The following is a 24,976-nucleotide window of genomic DNA, read 5'->3' on the forward strand; positions in this document are numbered from 1 at the left end:
GGAATCTGGACCAATACACATTTTGTGTAAGAAGTATTAAGAATGCTTCAAATAATTAAACATAAATTATTTAAAATTAATTAAAACTCATTAAAACACTAAGATAATTCAAATCATTTTAAAATAAGTGAAATGGTGAAGAAATTAATTTATTTTTCCTCCTAATCTTGAAACCACATTCAAAGAAATGGTATTTAGTCCGATGCCATGTCTAGCTAGCATCGGATTGGAGAAGCAAGCTCCTCAGTGAAATGTTGTCGGACTCTAAATGGAGTCCGGCAACAGGACAGAATGAGGTCTTTCACTCAACCATCCCAGACTTAAAGTGGTTCCCAGTAAGTACAGGACTTAACTGTGAATGGCTAAATGCCAACTGTTCTCTTTGGAGCTGCTGGCCACAGCCACAAGACTTGGCCTATTAATAAACTGCCTTAAAAGAAGCCTAAGAACAAAAAGCTGTTCTACATCAGGAAACATTTTACCTTCAGGCAAGCTTATTTGTATAGTATGACCACAGTGACCTTGTTTACTATATAATAATTTAGCACAATTTTAACAGAATTAAACCCTCTTTTCAATTGATTAAACATAATGTGCATGTATTACACACAAAAGTATTTTCCAAAGCTATGTTATAGATTTCACTTTGAAACTGATTATCTGTAATGCACATAAAATTGCACCTCCTAGCTAAGTAGTAGATTTAAATTAAAGAAAAGATTCAATGTAATTAAAAGCACTTCCACCAGCTATGTGAACAAGTAATTGTTCAAAATGAGCACTTTGTTTTGCTTTATATTTTTCATGAGTCCATTCTCACCTGCTGAATTTGGTGAAGTTGGAACCAACAACAGTACTTTGTACAGAAAAGTGAGTCACAAAGGCTTCATGTGACCAGCTCTGGGGCTCATAGGGAAAGGGTGCAGTCAGACAGGGCGATAATGGTAGGAGACTCGTCGGTGAGGGGGACGACAGGAGATTCTGTGGCCGGAAAAGAAACGCCAGGATGGTGTGTTGCCTCCCAGGTGCCAGGGTCAAGGATGTTTCTGAGCGGTTGCAGAACATTCTCAAGGGATAAGGGCGAACAGGCAGAGGTCATTGTACACATTGGTACTAACAACATAGGTAGAACAAGGGATGGGGTCCTGCAGAATGAGTATAGGGAGTTAAGTAAGAAGTTAAGAAGCAGGACCTTGAGGGTAGTGATTACTCCTGGTGCCACATGCTAGCGAGGTCAGAAATAGAAGGACAGGTCAGATGAATGTGTGGTTGAGGAGCTGGTGCAGGGGGCAAGGATTCAGGTTGTTGAACCATTGGGATCTCTTCTGGGGTAGAGGTGACTGGTACAAGAGGGATGGGTTGCACTTGAACCAGGGAGGGACCAGTTTCCTTGCAGGGAAATTTGGTAATGCTACATGGGAGGGTTTAAACTAGATTGGTGGGGAGTGGGACTCTGAGCAGGAGCAAGTCATGGGACAAAGAAGTAGCCAGCAAGAGCAAGTTTAGTAATCAGGATAGCCAGGAGCACAGCAAAGGGAGGGAAAAGAATACTCACTTAACCTGCATTTATTTTTCATGCACGAGGCTTAACAGGTAAAGCAGATGAACTCAGAGTGTGGATTGGCTCTGAGGACTGGGATGTTATGGCCATAACAGAAACATGGCTGAGGGAAGGGCAGGACTGGCAGCTCAATATTCCAGGATACAGATGCTACAGGCGTGACAGAGGTACAAGTAAGCAAGGAGGGGGTGTTGTCTTATTGATAAAGGAGGATGTAACAGCAGTACTTAGAAATGACATTCTTGGGGGAAATCGTCCAGTGAGGTCATATGGGTAGAATTTAGAAAAAGAAGGGGAAGGTGACTCTAATGGGGCTGTATTATAGAACCCCCCAATAGTCAGTGGGAACTTGAGGAGCAGGTGTGCAGAGAAATTGGTCTTAGTTGTAAGAATAATTGGGTTGTATTAATGGGAGATTTTAATTTCCCTGGTATTGAATGGACTGCCCAGAGTGTTAAGGGCCTGGACAGGGTGGAATTTGTGAAATATGTCCAGGAAAGTTTCCTGAGTCAATATGTAGAGGTCCCTACTTGGGAGGGTGCAATACTGGACCTTTTCTTGGGGAATGAGGCAGGACAAATAACTGAAGAGGTAGTCAGGGAGCACTTTGGCTCTGGTGACCATAATTCTAATGGTTTTAAGGTAGTGATGGTAAAGGATAGGACAAGTCCGCAGGTTAGGGTCCAAAACTGGAGCAGGGCTAATTTTGAAGGAATTAGGCAGGATCTAGCGGAGGTCAATAGGGAGAACCTGTTTGAAGGGAAAGGAGTGAATTGCAAGTGGGAGGCTTTTAAGAGTGAGTTATCAAGAGTCCAGGAGCAGCATGTTCTTGTTAGGGTGAAGGGTAAACCCGGCAAGTTCAGGGAACCTTGGCTGACGAGATATATTGAGGCTCTGGTCAGGAAAAAAAAGGAAGTATACATTGGGTTTAGGAGGTCAAGGATGATTAATTCCCTTGATGACTATAAAAAGATTAAGAATACACTTAAGAGGGCAAAGAGAGGGTATGAGATGGAGCTGACAGGTAAGGTTAAGAAAATCCCAAGAGGTTCTATGGCTATATTAAAAGTAAAAGGATGGCTAGGGAGAGAGTAGGTCCCCATAGAGATTAGCAGGGCCGCCCATGTCTTGAGCCGCAGGAGATGGGTGGGATTTTAAACAAATGTTTCTCCTCTGTGTTTACCGAGGAGAAAATCATGGTTGCTCAAGGGAAACAAGTGGAGATGTTTTGGAGAACATTCATATTACCAGGAAGGGGGTATTTTCAGCCTTACAACACATTATGGTGGATAAATCCCCAGGGCCTGACCGAGTGCATCCTTGGACTTTGTGGGATCCTAGAGAAGAAATTGCAGAGCCCTTGGCAGAGATATTTGCTTCATCATTAGCCACTGGTGAAGTTCCCAAAAACTGGAAGATGGCTAATGTCATTCCATTGTTTAGAAGGTTAGGAAGGACAAGCCAGGGAACTACAGGCCAGTCAGCCTGACATCAGTGGTGGGAAAGTTACTGGAGGGAATTCTGAGGGACAGGATCTATCAGCATTCTGATGGATAGTGTCCGATTAGGAGGAGGCAGCATGGCTTTGTGCATGGGAAGTTATGCTTGATGAATCTTTTAAAGTTCTTTGAAGAGGTAACCAAAAGGGTAGGTGAGGGTAGGGCAGTGGATGTTGTCTATTTGGACTTTATGGATAAACTGCTCTAGGACGTTAGGTCCCATGGAATCTAGGGAGAGCTAGTTAGGTGGATGCAAAATTTGGCTCGGCGGTAGGAAGCAGACGGTGGTGGTTGAAGGTTGTTTCTTGGAATGGAGGCCGATATCTAATCATGTGCCGCAGGGATCAGTGTTGGGAGCCTTGTTATTTGTTATTTATATATATATGATTTGGATACGACTGCACAAGGCTTGGTCAGTGATTTTGCGGATGACACAAAATTAGGAGGTGTTGTTGATAGTGAAGAAGGTTATCGTAGATTACAGGGAGTGTAATGGAACAGAGGGACCTTGGAGTATAAGTGCATAGTTCATTGAAAGCAGTATCACAAGTAGACTGGGTAGTGCAAAAGGCGTTTAGCCTGCTGGCCTTCATCTGTCAGGGCACCGAGTACAGGAGTTGGGACATTACATTGCAGTTGCATAAGTCGTTGGTGAGGCTGCACTTGGAGTACTATGCACAGTTTTGATGGCACCGGTATCGGAACCCTGTTATAGGAAAGACGTGGTTAAACTGGAAAGAGTGCAGAAAAGATTTACGAGGATGTTGCCAGGACTAGAGGGCCTGAGTTATAAGGAGACCCTGACTTATGGGCTAGGTCTTTATTCCTTGGAACATAAGAGAAAGAGGGGTGACCCTCATGGTGACTATAGGAGAATGAGAAGTGTTCCATGCAGAGAATGGTGAGTATGTGGAACGAGCTGCCAGAGGAAGTGGTTGAGGCAGGTATAATAGTATCATTTAAGAAGCACTTCGACAGGTACATGCGGGGGTAGGGCTTAGAGGGATATGGGTCGAACGCAGGAAATTGGGACTTGCTGGGTGGGCACCGTGGTCAGCATGGACTTGTTGGGCTGAAGGGTCTGTATCCGTGCTGTATTGCTCTATGATTCTATGCTGGGGATGTGATGGTGATCTCTACTCCCCTATAAAGAAATGGTATCAAAACCAACCTAGTTCTAGGATTCTAATTAAAATTACGTGAGAATTACTGGATGGTTTACATGCATGTGAGTGTACATATGTGCTTACACTGGTGAAGAGAAAAAGAGATCAACAGACAACCGTTCTTGTAGTATGCTTTGGTAAATGAAGTGATAATCTCTTGGAGTTTGGCCTCCAGGCATGCACAATAAAGCATTGCTACAGCTCAGTGGCTGAGGTTTAGGTGATCTTGATTCTGGAGTGTAATTGCTATTGATTGAATGGCTTCCATTCAGTTCTAAAGATTAGGTCTACACACGTGGGAAGTTTGTTGGAAGAATCATGCAATAGTGCAGTGGGTAAGATTGAGTAAAGTGTTGAGACAATGATGCAGCCTTGTTTGACACCATTCTTGACTGATTAGTTCTGTTGCAGATCCATTGGTTAAATGCCATGACATACATTCCGAATTTGAGGATGGATTTCCACATCCCTCGTAATTATGGATAACTTCACATTCACCCACATTATGTTGCATCTGCCTTTTATCTGCCCACTCAATTTATTTCAATATTCTGTGAGGGACATTGGCACATAGAGTCATAAAGCATAGATACAGGCCCTTCAGCCCAACCAGTCCATGCCGACCATATTGTTCACCCAGCTAGTCCCAATTTCCTGCATTCGGCCCTTAATGCTACAAGCCCCACTCTTCCATGTACCTATCCAAGTGCTTCTTGAATAACACTATTGTACCTGCCTCAACCACTTCCTCTGGCAGCTCCATCCATATACTCACCACCATCTGCACGGAAAAGTTGCCCCTCAGGTCCCTCTTAAATCTTTCCCCTCTCACCCTAAACTTATGGCCCCTAGTTTTGGACTCTCCTACCCTGGGGAAGACACTGTTACTGTCCACTTTATCTATGCCTCTCATAGATTTAAACACTTCTATAAGGTCTCCCCTCATTCTCCGATGTTCCAAGGAATAAAGACCCAGCCCTGGCCAACCTCTCCCTATGACTCAGGCCTTCTAGTCCTGGCAACATCCTCGTAAATCTTCTTAAATGACCTGATCAGATTTTTGTGAAGATTTTTGTGCAAACTATTTACAAGAATGTTGAACAGACCATCCAAGTGTTATTGTGTGGTATCCTTTGCAGATTATCTGTTTCAAATTTAGATTAGATTCATTTAACCTTTTGTGATTTTCCGCTCTTTCTCTCCTTTTTATTATGTTGCTGAATTCAATAGCTTTAAAGTTTCAGAGTGTTATGAAGTTGAGCTGAGATGCCAAAGGAATATAACAAGGTCACAGCAGAAAAGCCATTCTATTCCATAATTTAACAAAATGATTCTCACAAAAGTACTGAACACTTTGATCATTGAAAAAGTAATGAGGAAATGATTCAGAATTCAACTTATTGGATGTTAATGTGCAACGTCACTTTCCTCTACATCAGTAGAGGTATTTAATAATTTTACTTTTACAGGTCAGTATCTCCAGATATCTTACAGGTCAGGTCAATATCCATTAAAGTCAATTACACCAGTATCCCCTGCTGAAACTTCACTATTCCCTCGAAATTTATATGAATTATGGTCCTTTTTTTCATATAAGGTGTCACAACCTCAATTGCCAATCTCAATACGACATTTTCATGTGCTTCACCACTTGTGAAATTGAATTGTGCATTTCCATGAACACTCAAAAAAAACACACGATACTTAGTGATGTCAGTTTTTGCTCAATTAATGGCCTGTGTGGTCATTTACTTAATGCAGGTTCTTTCCTGTGGCTGCAGCTTAACTGGCATATGGTGACTCACCAAAAGGAGAGGATGGCCTTGAGGATAACCTTGGGTATCTGTGGGCCTGGGACAAAACCATCTCACATGGCGGTAGTACTCTGGACTAGCTCGACAGGCATCAGCAATGGCATTGTCTGAGTGGCACTGAATCACAGAATCATTCAGCACAAAAACAGGCTCTTCAACCCGCCGTGCCCATGCCAGCCAATGAGCAGCCTTCTACACTAATGGAACCATAGAACCACAGCACAATACAGGCTCTGCGGCCCACCATGTTGTGCCGACCTTTAAACCACTCCTAAGACTATCTGATCCCTTCCTCCCACATATTCCCCCTATTTTAAATTCCTCCATATGCTTATCTAACAATCTCTTGAACTTGACCAACGTATCAGCCTCCACCACCACCCCAGGCAGCGCATTCCATGCACCAACCACTCTCTGGGTGAAAAACCTCCCTCTGATATCTCCCTTGAACTTCCCACCCATTACCTTAAAGCCGTGCCCTCTTGTACTGAGGGCACGGCCCACAAGGTGTGATCCTAACGGTGGGACCACGCATGCTGTTACCCCATCGTGGGTTAGCTGACTTGTTGATCACTATCCTGGGATTTGCTGCTGGGAAAACTGTTGGAATGCTGGGATGATTTGCAATTAAAATGGTAATCAGCGAACAATCCCTCCACACCCTTCCAACTTCTATCCTTTAAGAGGGACATGCACCGATTAAGTTCTGCTGACTTATGAGACTACTGAATTTACTCCCCTTTATTGCGTGCTAATGTGCAAAACAACACAATTCACATTATTTCAGTGCTTCAATCACTCTGCAAGGTTTGTGATGAATTTCGGATGCAAGGAACCAGAACAATTTGTCATGGGTCCCTTAAACTTCACTACTTTCAGTGCCTGTTTTCTAATGCAAACAAGATTTTGAGGCCTATATTTCTTGGCTCATATTCAAAGATAACTAAATAACAAAACAACAAAGCATTTAAATTTTAAAACTTCTTTAAAAATTAGAATGTGGTTATTTCCTGTCTAAAGCTGGAGCGTAATTTTTAGGAAAACTTTTGCAGTGTTGTAATTCTGGGCGGTGTAATAATATTGCAGACTCTCTGAATGTAAATATTTTAATTGATTGGCATTCTTCCCTGAATATAAATAATGTTCTGTGATTGTAAAGTGTTGATTTGGTTAATTAAAGGTTGTTCTTTACCTTCATTTTCCTCTTTTTGTCACTCAGGTTAGAACTTGGATTCTTACAGTTGGCTACACAACCGCATTTGGAGCCATGTTTGCAAAAACATGGAGAGTTCACGCCATATTCAAGAACGTAAAGATGAAGAAAAAAGTAAGTAGCTCCTGACTGAAATGTTCAGTGCATGTTTCAGCAGATGATCTGTGGTGCTGTTCACTGTAAGTCAGGGAATGTGCTGTTTTATAAAGCAAAGAATCTATATAAATGCACAATATGTCATTTTGCAGTTGTGTGCATCTTAGTATGTCTCTTTAGGGTCACAAGGTGTAATTGCAGATATTATGCACACCCTTAAGTCAATTTAGGATTAGACTAGCTCTCTATTTGTCATGAACTCAATCGAAAGATATTTACTGCTGCTGGGGTAGTTTCTCCAGCACATTGTAAGTGCATGATTCCCTTTCTGTTTGGTATAGTCTCTTGATGGATCAGCAATGATCTCTCCTTCCTTGTGTCATAATTCAGAGATGCCAATGAGAGATTTGATACTTGTTATATCTATGCTGGCAATTGCATCTTTTCTGATGTCTTTCCTGAATTCTCATGCTCAGCCCAAAGGGCTGCCAGTTCCACCACACCAACTGTGTTCCTGTTATATCCTTTCCTAATTCTGACTTCATTAAATTCAAGCTTTCAATTGTATCCTTATAACTTTTAATTTTAAAACCCTCTCTGATTTCAAGCTACAAATATCTTTTGCATGAAAATGATTAAAAATTCTGTCTTTTTGATTTTCCTGCTAAGCAGGACAGTGGCATTGGGAGTAAAGGATGTGGGTGGAAAATATGAATAGTGTGGGAAAAGGAGAGGTGGCATAGGTAAAGGAATAGGTAACTTGGTTATCAGTCACAACTTTCAACAATGCATCTGTTCACAGTCCTCAGTGGGCAGAAATGGAATTACATCAGCCACTGAACACTGCTCATTAGCTAGGCATAGGCTCCTTACTGTGTGTCTTACCTCTCAAGCCCTCCAAACCGCTCCAGCATCTACAAGTAAGTTAAGGATGTGACAGAATATTCCCTCTCGTCTATATGGATGGAGCTACAGCACTGCTTAAGTTCACTACTATCCAACATGAGGGATGAGGTCTTGCTGAGTGAATATAGGGAGCTAGGAAAGAGGTTAAGAAAAGGACCTTGAGGGTAGTAATCTCTGGATTACTCCCAGTGTCACTTGCTAGTGAGGGTAAAAATATGAGGATGTGACGGATGAATGTGTGGCTAAAGAGTTGATGTAGGGAGCCGGTATTCAGACTTTTGGACAATTAGGATCTCCTCTGGGGCAGAGGTGACCTGAACAAAAGGGACGGGTTGCACCTGAATTGGAGGGGGACCAATATTTTAGCAGGCAGATTTGCTTGTGCTACAAGGGAGGAAGGGTTTAAACTAGATTGGCTGAGGGGTGGGATCCAAAGCAGCATTGAAGCAGATGGGAGGCTGGAAGTTGATTCAGAATTAAGTGCCAGTAAGGTCAGTAGACAAGGCAGGGAGCAAGGAAAAACTGTTGGATTAAATTGCATTTATTTCAATGCAAGAGGCCTGACAAGTAAGGCTGATGAACTCAGGGCATGGATATTATAGCTATTCCAGAAACATGGCTAAGAGAGGGACAGGACGGACAGCTAAATGTCCCAGGTTACTGGTGCTGTAGGCAGGATAGAGGGGGAATTGCATTTCTGATTAAGGAAAACATCATGGCAGTAGTCTGAGATTATATTACTGAAGGATCATCCAGTGACGCTTTATGGGTGGGGCTGAGGGATGATCACCTTGTTGGGATTGTACTATAGGCTCCTAAATAGTCAACAGGAATTAGAGGAACAAATATGCAGGAAGATTGCAGGAAGTTGCAAGAATAATAGAGTTGTCATAGTAGGGGATTTTAACTCTCCTAACATAGTCTGGGACTGTTATGGTGCTAAGGGCTTAGATGGGGCAGAATATGTTAGGTGTGCTCAGAAAAGTTTCCTCAGCCAATATATAGAAGGCCCCACCAGGGAGAGGGCAAAGCTTGCCCTACTCCTGGGAAATAGGGCAGGACAAGTGACTGAGGTGACAGTGGGTTAGCATTTTGGAACCAGTGACCATAGTTCCATTGAAATTAATTATGGAAAGGGACAGATTTGGTCCACAAGTTAAAGTTCTAAATTGCAGCAAGGGAAATTTTGATGGTATTAGACAGGAACTTGCAAAAGTTGGTTGGAATAGGTTGTTTGTGGGCAAAGGGACATTCAGCAAGTGGAAGGCTTTTACAAGTGAGATAATGAGAGTTCAAGGTCTGCATGTTACTGTTAGAGTAAAGGACAAAGCTGACAGGAGCAGGGAATCCTGGATGATGAAGGATATTGAGACTGGTCAGGAAATAAAATGGAGGCATCGTTCAGGTTCAGGCAGCTGGGATCAAGTGAATCCCTGGAGGAAGTACATGGGATGCGGGAGTGTACTTCAGAAGGAAATCAGAAGCACAAAAAAGGGGACATGAGATAGCTTTGGCAGAGAAGATTGAGAAGCCAAAGAGATTTTATGTATATTAAGGGGGAAGAAATGTAGCTAGGGAGAGAATAGGGCCCTTCAAAGACCAAAGTGGACATCTACGTGTGGAGCTGCAGGACATGGGTGAAGTTCTCAATGTATGTTTCTCCTCTACCATGGAGAAAGACATGAAGACTTTGGGACTTAAGGTAGTTGATGGGGATGTCTTAGGGATAGTCAAAGTTGAGTTTATTGTCATTTGCACAAGTACATGTATGCACAGGTGCAATGAAAAACTTACTTGAGGCAGCATCACAGGCACACAGCATCATATAAGTAGCATTCACAAGAAAAACAAACCTTAAACATAAATGATACACAAATTTTACAAGAAAGAACACAATTAGAACAAAAAGAAAAACAAAGTCCCTTTTAGTCCAAAGTGATCAAATTGATTATCGCGTTGCTAAACTGTAGTGTTCAGGGTTTTACTGGTTGGTTCAAGAACCGAACGGTTGAAGGGAAGTAATTGTTCTTGAACCTGGTGGTATAGGACTTCAGCCTTCCGTACCTCCTGCCTGAAGGTAGCTGCGAAAAGATGGCATGGCCTAGATGATGGGGATCTTTGATGATAGATGGTGCCTCCTTGAGGAGAATTATTGTGCATTACAGCAGAGGAGGTGCTGGATGTCTTAAAACATATGAAGGTAGATAAATCTTCAGGGTCTGATCAAGTATATCCAAGAACACTGTGGGAAGCTAGAGAAGAAATTGAGAGAGCCCTGGCTGAGATAATTGCATCATCGTTAGCCACAGGTGAGGTGCCAGAGGACTGGAGGGTGAGTAATGTTGTGCCTTTGTTTAAGAAGGGTAGCAAAGAAAAATCTGGGAACCATAGACCAGTAGGCTTAACATCTATGGTAGGTAATTTACTCAAGGGGATTCTGAGGGATAAGATATATATGCATTTGGAAGACAGGTTGATTAGGGATAATCACCATGGCTTTGTGCTTGGGAAATCATGTCTCACGAATTTGACTGAGTTTTTTGAAGAAGTAACCAGGAAGGTCAATGAGGGCAGGGTAATAGATGGAGTCTACATAGACTATAATAAGGCCTTTGATCGGGTTCCGCATGGTAGGCTGTTATGGAAAGTTAGATAGCATGGGATCCAGGGAGAGCTGACTAATTGGATACACAGATGGCTTGATGGTAGGGAGCAGAGTTTGATGGTGGAAGATTGTTTTTCAGATTGGAAGCCTGTGACAAGCAGTTCTCCAGTGTCAGTGCTAGGCCCATTGTTACTTATCATCTATATCAACGAGTTAGATGAGAATGCACCAGGCATGGTTAATAAGTTCGGATATGACACTAAAAATGGTGGTGACATAGACAGTGAAGATAGTTATCAAGGATTACAGAGGGATCTTGATCAGTTGGGTAAGTGGGTTGAGGAATGGCAAATGGAGTTTAATTCAGATAAGTGCAAGGTGTTGCATTTTGGGAAGACAAATGCAGGTAGGACTTTCACAGTGAACGGTAGGGCCCTGGGGAGTGTGGTAGAACAGAGGGATCTAGGAGTACACGGTTCCTTGAAGGTGGCATCATAGGTGGACAGGGTGGCGAAGGAGACTTTTTAGCACACTGACGTTCATCATTCAGGGCATTGAGTATAGAAATTGGGAGGTTATATTGCAGTTGTATAACACGTTGGTGAGGCCACACAGAGTATTGTGCTCACTTTTGGTCATCCTGCTGTAGGGAAGATTCCATTAAGCTGGAAAGAGTGCATCGGAGATTTATGAGGATGTTGCCAGGACTCCAGGGACTGAGTTACAGAGAGAGGTTGACCGGGCTAGGGCTTTAGTCATTGGCGTGTAGGAGACTGAGGGGTGATCTTATTAGAGATGTGGACGCGAGGGACATAGATACAGTGAATGCGCACAGCCTTTTTCCCAGGGTTGGGGAATCAAGAACTAGAGGGCATAGGTGTAAGGTGAGAGGGGAAAGATCTAATAGGAACTTAAGGGGCAACTTTTTCACCCAGAGGGTGGTCTGTATATGGAATGAGCTGCCAGAGGAAACGGAAGAGGCAGGTACTTTAACAATATTTAAAAGACATTTGGACAGGTACATGGATAGGAAAGGTTTAGGGGGATATGGGCCAAGTGGGACTAGCTTCGATGGGCAGTTTGGTCGGCATGGACCGGTTGCGTTGATGTAATTGGTTCGGCACAACATTGTGGGCCGAAGAGCTTGTTCCTGTGCCGTATTGTTCTATGTTCACGCAAATCCACGTACACTACTGCATGACTGAGGGAGTGCTACATTCTCTAAGGCTGCTGCATGCCTTTTATGTCTTATTGTCAGTCTACTCCATAGACACTTCATTGTCTGTAAAATTTTATAGGTGTTCTGAAAAGACATAAATGATATTTTTAAGGTCCTCTTTCTTAACAAAACAAGTAATCCTTTCATGCAGACTCAACACCATTAGTACAAGAAATGTTACCACTGAGGGTATGGTAGAGGCACATTCTCCTACAACATTTAAGCCATATTGAGAGCAGGACTGCTCAAGGATAAAGGAGAGAACATATGCTTCAAAGAGGAGGATGTGGCAAGCTCCTAAATGAGTACTTGCCTCAGTATTTACCAAGGAGAAGGACGTGGAGGGTAATGAGATCAGTGTGGAGTGTAATAATATGCTAAGGCATTTTGAGATAAAGAAGGAGGTAGTGTTGGGTCTCTTATCGAACATTAAGGTGGATAAGTCCCTAGGGCCTGATGGGATATTCCCCAGGTTATTGAGAGAAGCAAGAAGTGAGATTGCCAGGGCCTTGACCAAGATCTTAGTGTCCTTTTTAGCCACAGGCGAGGTCCTGGAGGACTGGCGGGTAGCTAATATTGTTCCGTTATTCAAGAAGATAAATAGGAATAATCCTGGAAACTATAGAATGGTGAGTCTCATGTCAGTGATAGGGAAGCTGTTGGAGAGGATTCTTAGGGATAGCATTTATGAACATTTGGAAAACAATGGCCTAATTAGAGAGAGTCAGCATGGCTTTGGGCGGGGCAAGTTGCGTCTTATTAACTTGATTGAGTTTTTGTGGTGGTGATGTAGGTAATTGATGAAGATAGAGCTGTGAATGTCGTCTACGTGGATTTAAATAATGCATTTGACAAGGTGCCTCATGGTAGGCTCATCCAGAAGATTAAGATGCATTGGATCCACAGTGACTTGGCTGTTTGGATTCAGAATTAGCTTGCCCATAGAAGACAGAGGGTAGTGGTCAATGGGACTTATTCTGGCTGGAGGTCTATGACTAGTGGTGTTCCACAGGAATCCATACTAGGACCTCTGTTGTTTGTGATAGTCCTATGACCTGGATGAAAATGTCGATGGGTGGGTTAGTGAGCTCGCAGACAATACAAAGATTGGTGGTGTTGTGGATAGTGCAGAAGGTTGGCAAAGGATACAGTGGGATATAGATCAGTTGCAGATATGGGCAGAGAAATGGCAGAGATAGGGTGGTGAAGAAGGCATATGGCATGCTTGCCTTTATTAGTCAAGGCATAGAGTCAGGAAGTTATATTGGAGCTTTATAAAACTTTAATTAGGCTGCATCTGGAGTATTGCATTCAATGCTGATTGCAATTGTAGAAAGGATGTGGAGGCTTTGGAGAGGGTGCAGAAGAGGTTTACTAGGGTCCTGCCTGGATTAGAGGGCATGTGCTATCAGGAGAGGTTGGACAATCTTGTGTTGTTTTCTCTGGAGGCTGAGTGCAGACCTGAGAGAAGTTTACATGATTATGAGAGGCATTGATAGAGTAGACAGCTGGTATCTTATTCCCAGGGTCAAAGTGTTTAATACCAGAGGACGTGCATTTCAGGTGAGAGGGATAAATTCAAAGGAGATGTGTGGGGCAAGTTATTTACACAGGAACTGGTGGGTGCCTGGATTGCACTGTCTGGGATGGTTCTGGAGGCAAGTGTGATAGAGGCATTCAAGAAGCTTTCAGATAGGCACATGAATGTGAGGGATATAGTAGGATTTGGACATTGAACAGGCAGAAGGGATTAGTTTAGTTGGGCATTTTATTACTAATGTAATTGGTTCGGCACAACATTGTGGGCCGAAGGGCCTGTTCCTGTGCTGTACTATTCTATGCTCTATGTTCACACAAATCCAGGTGCCTGGAATGCATTACCAGGGGTGGTAGTGGAGGCAAATGCGACAGAGACATTCAAGAGACTCTTAGACCGGCACATGAATGTGCAGAGAATGGAGGGATATGGACATTGTGTAGGCGGAAGGGATTCATTTAGTTAGGCATTTAATTATCACTTTAATTAGCTTGGCACAACATCGTGGGCCAAAGAGCCTGTTCGTGTGCTATACTGCTATACTGAGTTGAGGCCAGCGTAATCAGCCACGATCATATTAACGGACAGGCCTGAGGGGCCAGATGGCCAACTCCTGCTATTTCCTTGTGCTCTGATGTACGTCTATAGATGAGCATTTGAAACAACATGGCAATGCAGGCTACCAGGTGTGTGCTAAAAAATGGGATCAGTATAGATAGGTACTTGAGGGCCAGTATGGACATAGTTGGCCAAAGGTCCAGTTTTCATGCCATATTACTCTTTGGCTCTGTGACTCCTTTCTCCTCCTCACTTCCGTCTCAGAAAATGCTGTAAATTCACAGCAGATCAATCATTGTTTTCGGCAAGAAGGGTTAATATTTGAGATACTATTTTTTCCAAAACTCTCAGAGCAGCATGGTAATAGTGGGAAAAATAAAAGGAAATAGACATTGCAGCCAGAGGGACAGTTAATGTCTTGTCTGGCCTACATGCTGAGAAAGCAATTCTGAAGGAATTTCTGCTTGAAATTGCTTTCTCTCTGCGGAAGCAGTGAAACGTAGTCAACAGTGATGAAAATAATAATGTAATTCTGGAGGATCAGGTAAAGCAGACAAACTCAGGGCTGATGAAATTTAAGAAACATAAATACGAAGTAAGGTATATCTCTCCAATTCCCTCTTGAATGCCACAATGGAACCTGCCTCCACTATATCTGCATGCAGTACATTCTGGATCCCAACTGTATGGCGTGTAAAAATGCTTTTCCTGATATCACTCTTCCCCTTAATTGATGCCTGTGGCCTTTAGTCTAAAACTTCTTCACCAAAGGGAAGATCCCATTATATCCACTCTGACCAAAGGGAAGGATCCCATTATATCCATTCTGTCCATTTGTGGAGGTAGATCTACATTCCTGTGAATGAAAAGATGTATTTCTCTTTAACATTCTGTTTAATGGCAAACAAATTCAACTTCTCTACTTTCCTACTGAAGTTCACTTCTCCCTCTGCCTCCACAGATGCTGCCTGACTGGTTTGAATTCCTCCAGCAGTTTGATTTTTGCTCCAGATATAAGCACTGAAGTCACTTGTGTTCCCATCATGTTACGTAGTTCTGCCAAATCTCCCCTCAGCTTTCTCTCGTCCAAAAAGAGAAGTCCTGGTCTCTCCAATCTATCCTTGTAACTGTAGTCCTTCATCCCATGAACAATTCTCAGATATCTTTTCTGACCCCATCTAATGGCCGCACATCCTTCCTGTAAAGTTCTGTCGGGAATTGACAATACTCCGGTTGAGGCCGGATGAGTTTTATTTTATAAACATTCAGCATCACTTCCCTGCTTTTAAATTCTGTCTCTGTTGATAAATCCCAGAATGGTGGATGCTCTTTCTGCCCTGCCGCTTTCAATGACTTGTGCACCTGCAGTCCCAAGGCCCTCTGCTCCTGAACCTCTTTTAGAACAGTACCTTTTATTCTATATTGCCTCTCTGCATTCTTCCTACCAAAATGCATCACCTCATTTCTCCACATTAAACTTCATCTGTCATGCATCTGCCCTTCCACCAGTGTGTTTATGCTGCAATCCCTCTTTGCAGTTCGCAATGCTGCCATGTTTTGAAATTCTGGTTTGAACTCCAAAGACAAAGTAATTAACATAGATTTGAAGAGAGATGAGGAGAGATGTTTTGACCACAGGATGGTAGCGGGCAAGAACTCGATGCCTGAAAGGTCAGTGGGCACAGAATTCTTCATCACACTTAAGTGACACTTGAAGAGATGTGACCTGCAAGGCTATGGTTCTCTTTTAACCAGCACAAACATGCTGTGTCATAAATTTTCTATAATTCTATATGCAATTGGAAAGGAATAATATGTAACATTTATTGGAAAGAACAGTACACTGCGGCTTGATTGATTATTTGTATTCAGAACCAGAACAAGCATGATGGGCTGAATGGCCTTCACCTCTGTTGAAACTCTCGATGAAGTACTGGCCCATTTGTCTTTGTCTACAATTTCCAAATCATTTTTGGTATTTGAAGTTTTTTTTCCCCTCTTTATCTTAAATTGTGTTTCCATTTCCCTTTGTTGACAGTTTCATATTCGTAGTGGTTCTGCACTGATTTTAATTGAGGTGTCTTTAATAAATTTGCTTTTATGTTCTCCAAATCAATATAACAATCTGAATAACAGTTTCACATAATGCAGATTATTAGGTAATAATTGCCTTGAAAAGCTTGTGTGGGAAAGGATAAATAAATGTTAATATTAATTTTGCTGATGCTCAGTCATTTTCAAAATTTCTTATTCAAAAGTGTGTGATTACATAATGTTGAAATACATTGTGAAAGGTTGGGGTTCAGTGGTGCACAGGAAATTCTTGATGTTTTCTGCAAACTCAGGTCACAGTGAATGTTTAACCTAGCCCCTGCATTAACACATCATTTTCAGGTTTCATGACTGACTAGTTTGAATGGCCTGCTGATGATTTGAACAACTCAGTGTCAGGTCCAGTTTAGAGGATTATAGCACATGAAGCTAGCTATGGGACACTGGGAATGGAGAAAGAGGAATGCAAACAAGCCAAGGCTATACAGTTATTCCTCATTTGAAGTCATGCTGAGACTGTAGGAGCAGATGTGGAAAAAAATCTGCCACTGAAGCCAAGGAAGTCTCACTGAAGGTCGCAGAAGGAGTATGGAGCCCGCTCTTGGATGCAGTGCTTCCAATTGCATGGTTACCTCACCTGATTATCAGAGGCTAGTTTAGTACATGTTTGCTTATATTCTGATGTGTATAATATTTCCATATTGCCCTCCCCTCTCCACACCCTAACACATGTACTTCATTTCCTTCTTAACCATGCATTACCAACTCTTTCTCTAAGCATCCTCACATTCCAATCTGTCCAGCCACTGCTGATATTCCACCTCAGTTTCTGAAACAAAGTTCCTCTGTCAACAAATACCCTCCATCCCTCCCATCAACCCATGGCATTATTCTAACTCATGGGGAGAGAAGGAGAGAGCTCTGAATGTCGGGGCAAATATCATCACTAGTATGAGCAGAGGAGCGAGCTCTGATGATGGAAGGTATGCTGGAATGTGTGACCATGGGCAACAGAATTCACTAAGTTTTGGCCAATAGTAGACAACACTTATTCACACAGATGAGTCAGCAGCAAGTGAAAAATGAGTATAATTCCATATATTCTTACTGTGACAATTCTGACGAGTGTCATTAATCTTCCACAGACCTTCATTAATTTGACCTGGTTGAAGACAGGATCTAGATCAACTGAAAAAATGGGCAAGGGAATGGCTGGTGGAGTTTCAAGTGATGCATTTTGGGAAGTTAAACCAGGCCAGGACGTGCAAAGTGAATGGCAGCACCCTGGGGAGTGATTTCAAACTGTGACACTATGTCTATGTGTGTCACCACTTTCAGGTAACTACATACATACGTGTATGTAGTTCCCTGAAAGTGGTGACGCACATAGGCATAGTGGTGAAGAAAGTATATAGTAGGCTTGGCTTCACTGGTAGAGGCATTGAGTTCAGGAGATCAGACATCATGTTACACTTAGTTAGGCTGTAGTTGGAGAATTGTGTGCAATTCCAGTTGCCACATTATTGGAAGGATGATTAAGCTAGAGAGGGTGCAGAAAAGGTTCATAGGAATATTGCCTGGACTGGATGGCTTGAGTTATGCATAGAGATTTGATAGGCTGGGATTGTTTTCCCTGAAGCAAAGGAAGTTGAGGGGTGACCTTATTGAGATTTATGAAATTACGAGAGGCGTAGATCGGGCAAATAGTCATAATCTTTTTCCCAGGATTGAGGAGTCTAAAACAAGAGGGCATAGGTTTGTGAGAGGGGAAAGATATAAAAGGGGCCAGTTTTTCCGCATAGAGGGCAGTGGGTATATACAATAAGCTGCCAGGGGTGGGGCGGGGGGTGGACTGCTGGAGGCAGGTGCAATTACAATGTTCAAAAGACATTTGGACAGATACATGGATAGGAAGTATTGAGAGGCCAAACAGATTAGTGTAGATGGACATCTTAGTCAGTGTGGATAAGTTGGGCCAATGGTCCTGCTTCCATGCTGTATAACTCTATGAATCTCTTTCAACCCATACTCAGTTCAAAGCTGTTGTTATTATCCTCTCTGTACATGGAAATTTTTCACTCACCTTTCTTGAAGAGATTCTTGCTCATAACCTGATGCACTGGGGTTAGCAGGGTAGAGGCCGTTATTTTCAGCATAATTAGCTTGTGACCTGGTCCCATACCTGCAGATGTTAAAATCCACCCCAAGGTCCTTCAAGGTGCACAGAGATGGTGATTTCTCAGGGAGCGGCAGCAGCAGAATTGACGCTACAGCACATGCATGTCCAGCAGTTCTTGTTTTCCTTTGACTTTCTTCCTTCATTTATTCCTGTATTGTATGATGGGAGTGCAGAGCCAGCAAATCAGTTTGATTGTCCAGTCTAATCACATGGTAAATAAAAGAACTTACCTTATGTGCATTAATTATACTTTGAGAATAGAAGGGATGATTGTGAAAATTCTGGCCTGCTCTGTTTGGAGTAGGAGGATTTAAATAGTTTCTGATCTTAAGGAAAAATGTTACACCAGATGGTACCATTTTATATTTCAGTTTCATTTTATATAAACACAACATTTCAAAATTCAAAGCCATTTTGATTGTTCACACACCACAAGTTATTATTACTCTGTAACTCAGTGGATTTTCTTAGCTGCAGCTCTCTATGTGTATCCAATTTGTTTTATCACTATTATCCAATTATATATCTCATCTGACTAATTTCCCTAGTGATCCAGGGATTATGAGTTTAATCCATCTTTCTCGTATGGTGGCCTACAAATTGTATCTTGCAGGCATTTTATGTTGAATTCAGAAGGCTTTCCTTCCTTCTGTTTTTGCTTCCAGAACCAGGCAGGGATGAATTTCATGTTCATAATCTTAATCCTCATTTAGAATGATAGTTATATTAGCAGATTGTTGTGGGGATTTCTGCATTGCATCTGATAAGTGTTTTATTTAAATAGAGGTCCCAAAAGTGAAAATATTCAATATGCCAGTGTGATAATGAACATAGATATGGGGATTTCCAAACTCTAATGGGATCACAGGAACCAAATTCATCCCACCATGTAGTCTTGAAGGTTGGACACAGTAGACCTGCCATACTGTCGGCTGTCAAACCACTCCCATCACTGCCACACTGGATTCCTCACCCCCACCATCCACTCCCTCTGCCTCAATCGCCCTCTTGGGAGTGAAAGGCAAGCTGGAACATCCACTGATGGTACTCAGATCAAACACTTGTTGCCTTGTCATTTGCTGAGTGGTGGGAAAAAGAGAAGATGGTATCAGAAAGAGAAATAAAAGGAAAAAATCCTTGTGCTATCTTCACCACCTGCCCAATGGATGGGACGTCAGAACTTCTGAGCTGCATGATGTCCATTCTGGGTATTGTAGTTTATGAGTCTACGGAAGCCTCTGTGCATGCTGGCTGTGGAGTAAGCTGAGACCAAATAATACTATGTATATCTTTAGTGGCAGCACTCTGACAACTGAAACAGAAAGTAGTGGGTCCAGGGCTCATTCCTGAAGGGGCCAAATAGCCTACTACTGCTTCTTTTTCCTATGTTGTTACAGTCATCATTATATTCCTATTTGTGGGATATTGCTCTGCGCCAGTTATTATGTGGCTTGATTGCTCTATTGGTTAGCTTCTGGTGTCTTGTGTAATTTCACAAATAAGGATGGCATTGCATTTAAAAATAGAATCAATTATTAAGGAAATAATAGCAGCACATTTGGAAATTCGTAAGCTAATCAGGCAGAGTCAGCATGGCTTAATGAAGGGGAACATGTGCTTGACAAATTTATTAGAGCTCTTTGAGGAAGTCATTACCAGAGTGGATAAAGGGGAACCAGCAGAGAGATTATATTTGGACTTCTGGAAGACAGAGGGCAAAAGGCTAAGTCATAATAACAGAGTGCATGATATTAAAGATAGAATATTGGTGTGGACAGAGGATTGGCTAATGAGAAGGAAGCGGCAAGTAGGTATTATTGAGTCATTTTCAGATTGTTCACCTGTGTCCAATGGGTGCCACAGGGATCAGTGTGGAGACCGCAACTACTTGCAATAAATATTAATGTCTTGGAGGAAGGAAGCAAATTTGCAAACAATACAAAAATAAGTGAGAATGCAAGTTGTGAGAAGGATGCAAGCAATTTACAGAGAGATATTGATGTTAGGTGAGTAGGCACAAAAGCTGGCAGATTGGAGGGTTGCTGCGAAAGAAGGAAGAACAAAAGAAATGCAGAAAGGAATTGAGGGTTCTTGTGCATGAAGCACAGAAAGTTAACATATAAGTGGAGCAGGTCAAAGGGAAAGCTAATGGAAGGTTGGCCTTTATTTCAAGAGGATTGGAGTGTAAAAGTAGCGAAGTCTTACTTCAACAGGACAAGGCACTGGTGAGATCACATCTAGAGAATGTAAATTATTTTGGTCACCCTATTTAAAGAAAAATAACATTGCATTGGAGGCAGTTCAATGGAGCCTCACGAGCATGATCCTGGATATTTAGAGGTTGTCCTCTGAGGAAAAGTTAAGCAGGTTGGGACTCATTGGAGTTTAGAAGAATGAGGGGTGATCTTAAATGTATATTGTACTTGAGAGGGAGGGGTGGTAAATGTTGGTAGCATGTTTCCTCACATGGGAGAGTCCATAACTTGAGGGCATGGTCTCCTAATAAGGAGGCACCCATTTAAGACTGAGATGAAAAAGAATTTCTTCTTTCAGACATTTGTGAGTCTTTGGAAGTCCTTGCCACAGAGAGCAGTGGGGATCAGAATTCTTGAGATTGATACATTTCTAATCAGTCAGAGAATTATGGGAAAAAGACAGGAAAGTGGACTTGAGGAATGTCAGATCAGCTGTGAACCTATTAAGTGGTGGAACATGCTTGAGGGGCTTAATGGCCTATCCTGTTCTACTACTTATGGCCTTGCAGTTCAAGAAGCCTTGATTTGTATCTGCAGGGTCTTACTTCTAAAGGTGGTCAGTACTTATGTGGCAAGATCCTGACAGCCAATGATTTCCTTGCCATCCTTTTAGTGAGCAGGAAAATTGAAGGCTGGTTAGAAGTGGAAAATGTCGGCTTATATTTTTAGCACAGTTCTGGTCCATAACATGTAAGTGCATCAAAGGTGTTAAATGAAGAATGAATTTTTGTGGTGGTCACAAAACATCTTAATTATGAAATCTGTAAGTTTCTACCTTTGATTAATTTTTACAAGTATTTTGAATGCTGTCTCCATGGTAACTGCTCAATGTACTGAGCCTAGATTGTGATTGCACTGCTTCCCTAACCCTTTCCCTGGATGTCACAGTGGCTTCTCTTTACATTTTTGCATACCCTGTTGTACTTTGCTTCAAGGTTTTAGTGTTGCAAGGTAGGAATGGAAAGAGGGCATTCAGTTCTTCTTCTAATTTAGTGCCATATAAAAGATTTGTTCAGGTGATTACAATGTGAATGGCCTTGGAAAAACTGAATTCATCTGTAGATGAAGCATTCAAAGTTTTGTAAACACCAAACAGAAAAGCATCCCAAGTCACAATGCCTCAATTTTCTGGGTACAAATTTTTAACTGCTGATGCATAAAAGTAACAAATAGAAACTGGAAATAGAGAATACTATATAATTCAGAGGATCATAAATTAGATTTCAATGAAACTGAGTATCAGAGTTCAATGCACCTGTGTAACGACATTGTACATTTAGTACATATAACAGAGTGTGAATTTCTAACCCATGGAGTTTCTGAAGATCTCCTGCTAAATTTATGCTGGACAAGCATGGTGGTGCATATGCACACACCCACTTAGACTGAATATGTATTTTCCTCAGGGCACTTGCAAGGAAGAACCAATCATGTCTACGTATTCTGAGGCTGAAAATTTTCCAGTATACTCCTCAGACATAAAAGTAAAAGGATGCCATTTCCTTTTCTGTAAATTTTACTTTTTTTCCAACAATAGAAACACATTGATGTAACATTTGCAAAGTGAAGAAATGTCCCAAGGCACTTCACAAATAAATATAAGGACATTTGGACCAGAAGCAGGAGTAGGTGATCTGGACTCTTCTGCCTGTCCCATCATTCAATCATTCATGGATGACATTTGACCTCAGCACCACTTCACTCCATTAACACCTACCCCTTGAATCCATAGTCCCAGATTCCCAATGGAAACAAACTAAGCAGGATAGGAGCATTAAAAAGGGTTATGTGAGCACAGTGTGCTCTACTCAAAGGAATAAGTTCTAGGCAAGTTTCATAATTAAAATATTACAAGTTGTAGCTTTTCAGTTGTGATCAGCATTTTTCACTGCAAAAACCATAACTCAATATTAAGCATTAACGTCATTTGGGGATCCTTTCGGTGGTAGTTTGAATAATTAAAAAAAACATTAGTTGTACAAAGAGAATTTTACCATTTTTCCAACTGTTTTTAAAACATAACTCAGATAAAGAATTATTTTAGATGAATTATTTGTGAAGAACAGAGTTAACCTTTAAATAAACAAATTTAGTGTTTTGTTCACAGCAAGATTCAACAAACAAGAATGAAATGGTCATACTAATCAAACTGTTTTTGATTAAGGAGGACTGTTAGCCACGTTACCAAAAAAAAACTCCTTGTACTTTGGATAGCATTGCCAGATCATGATCATTGTATCGCTGGAATCTCAATTTAACATCTTAATTTAGCATGTTTTCTGAGATAAACATCTTGCAATGCAGCAATCCAACAGTACTGTACTAAGGAAATATCTGATCTTGGAATGATTTGCAAACCTACAACCATCTCACTTAAAGGCAAGAGTACAACCAATTGAGCCAAATGACATTTAAGGTAAATTCAAGATGCCAAAAAAATGCTTTCAAAAGATTTTATTTAGCACAGTATTCTAACCATTCCTCCAACCCACACACCATTAATGCATAGCTCCCCTTTTGGAGCACACAATGTTACAATGTACCATTTTTATTGAGGAAGCAACATGTTTTAGAGGAATATTTGATGTCACAATCATTGAGTCTCACGGCACAGAAACAGACCCTTCAGCCTACTATCATTGTGCCAACCATTAAACACCTATCTATACTAATCCTGTTTACCAGCGCTTTGCCCAAAGCCTTCTATGCATTGGTTCATCCGGATACAAATGTTGTGAGAGTCTCTGCCTCCACCATCCTCTGTATCCCACTCTTATTTACATGCAGATCTAAATGAATTTCTGCTTTGTAGCTGAAGGCTCATTTGTTTTGGTTAAGCTGACATTACGCCAATGTGGCTTTCTGAATACTTCTGGAGTTTCTCATCCTCCATGGCTACAGGGGTACACATCAGAGATTACAATATATCAATTTGGCATTTGATTTTTACATGAGCGTCGTTCCCCTCAATACGCTTATACAATCCATAAATGCCAAATTGTTGCAAAAACCTGCTCACACCTGGTCTTAATATATTTTATACTGAATACAGCTTTTCCAATCCATCCTCAACTCATTGTTCTGTAAGTATAATCATCAACTAACATCAGTGTTCTTGCCTACTGCCCATTATAGAGGATTGTATGTTCCATTTGTCTTAATGTTCTCAGGATCTCATTAGAATATGTCCTTAATTTAAAAGTATTTCTCTGTAATAGCACCCTGATCAAACATGTATTTATAGGTGTCTCTCCTATGATGGAAGATTTAAAATATTCTTATCTGTGTCTCAATTATTGCCACCACCAGTGGCATGTACAGTATTCAAACTTCTTTCCTCATACCACTCATCCATCTCAATGGTGTGTACACCTCCCTTCTGTAGCTTTCTATTATAATTACTTCCCTTCCATTGGGGACCATTCTGGTTTACTGTGTAAGTCTAGCATTGCATGTGAAGGTTATGCACCCTTGCATCACTGAAAGCATTTTGCAGCTCTAAACTGACAGGCTTGAGTTAAGTGGTTTCCATGACAATGGTAGCAGGATTTTCTGCCATAGCTATGTTTTGCACCATTTGTGCACATATGACTCAGACTTTATGTCAGAACTTCTGCTAATTTTCCTGCCATTGGTCCATAAACTTCCCTTTCACTTAACACATGCATCTCTCTGCATTTTTAGACACCATATCCTGCATTGCCAATCTAAATGTTAGATCTTGAACACCTAGTGACTTAGACTGGGTAAGTTAGTCTGCACTAAACTATCTCTGAGCACACGATCTAAAATGCCTCAAGATATGCTTCCATAGTGGCTTTTCAGAACAACTACATAAGTTAATCATCTTCCCTGATCTCTGATTGCAGATGTGGAACTTATCACCCTCTATGGGGGTGCTAGTTGAAGCGATTTTGCAAATTCTCAACTTCTTTGTTAAATGGTCATTGATTATCCCATAGGGCACAGATGGACTTGCCAGCATCACATAAGCACCTGGCCATACTCCTGTGAACAAAGTTAGATTTTTACTCAATATGAGCCTCCTTGTCCTTGGCCTCTGTTCCAATAATACTGTTCACCTGGAGGAACCTCTACATCCTTTTCAATATATGAATTGAAGGATTCCTCTGCTTCGTCATAGATTCCCAGTATACCCAGTCTGTGACTGCCTGTCACTTTGTACTGAATGCTGCTTGGATAGTTCCAAGATTAGTCTATTGCATGCATTCAATTTTGATCCTTCTGCCTTGTGCTTGAGACTGCACCTGAACTCATGATGAATGATTCTGAGTTTTCCAGACACACCCTACTGA

The 24,976-nt window shown here is 41.6% G+C and overlaps 1 protein-coding gene across 2 annotated transcripts in view; it reads left to right on the forward strand.

Moving 5' to 3' along the window:
• The window catches only part of gabbr2 (gamma-aminobutyric acid (GABA) B receptor, 2), a 692,216-nt gene that overhangs the window by 578,528 nt on the left and 88,712 nt on the right, over positions 1–24,976 (forward strand). For both annotated transcript variants that reach the window (XM_052016888.1, XM_052016889.1), the window contains one exon: positions 7,260–7,367. In XM_052016888.1, the coding sequence (XP_051872848.1) occupies positions 7,260–7,367 (108 nt within the window). The remainder of the gene's footprint in view (positions 1–7,259; positions 7,368–24,976) is intronic.

The sequence above is a fragment of the Pristis pectinata genome, chromosome 5 (genome assembly GCF_009764475.1).
Source record: "Pristis pectinata isolate sPriPec2 chromosome 5, sPriPec2.1.pri, whole genome shotgun sequence".
Classification (NCBI taxonomy): domain Eukaryota; kingdom Metazoa; phylum Chordata; class Chondrichthyes; order Rhinopristiformes; family Pristidae; genus Pristis; species Pristis pectinata.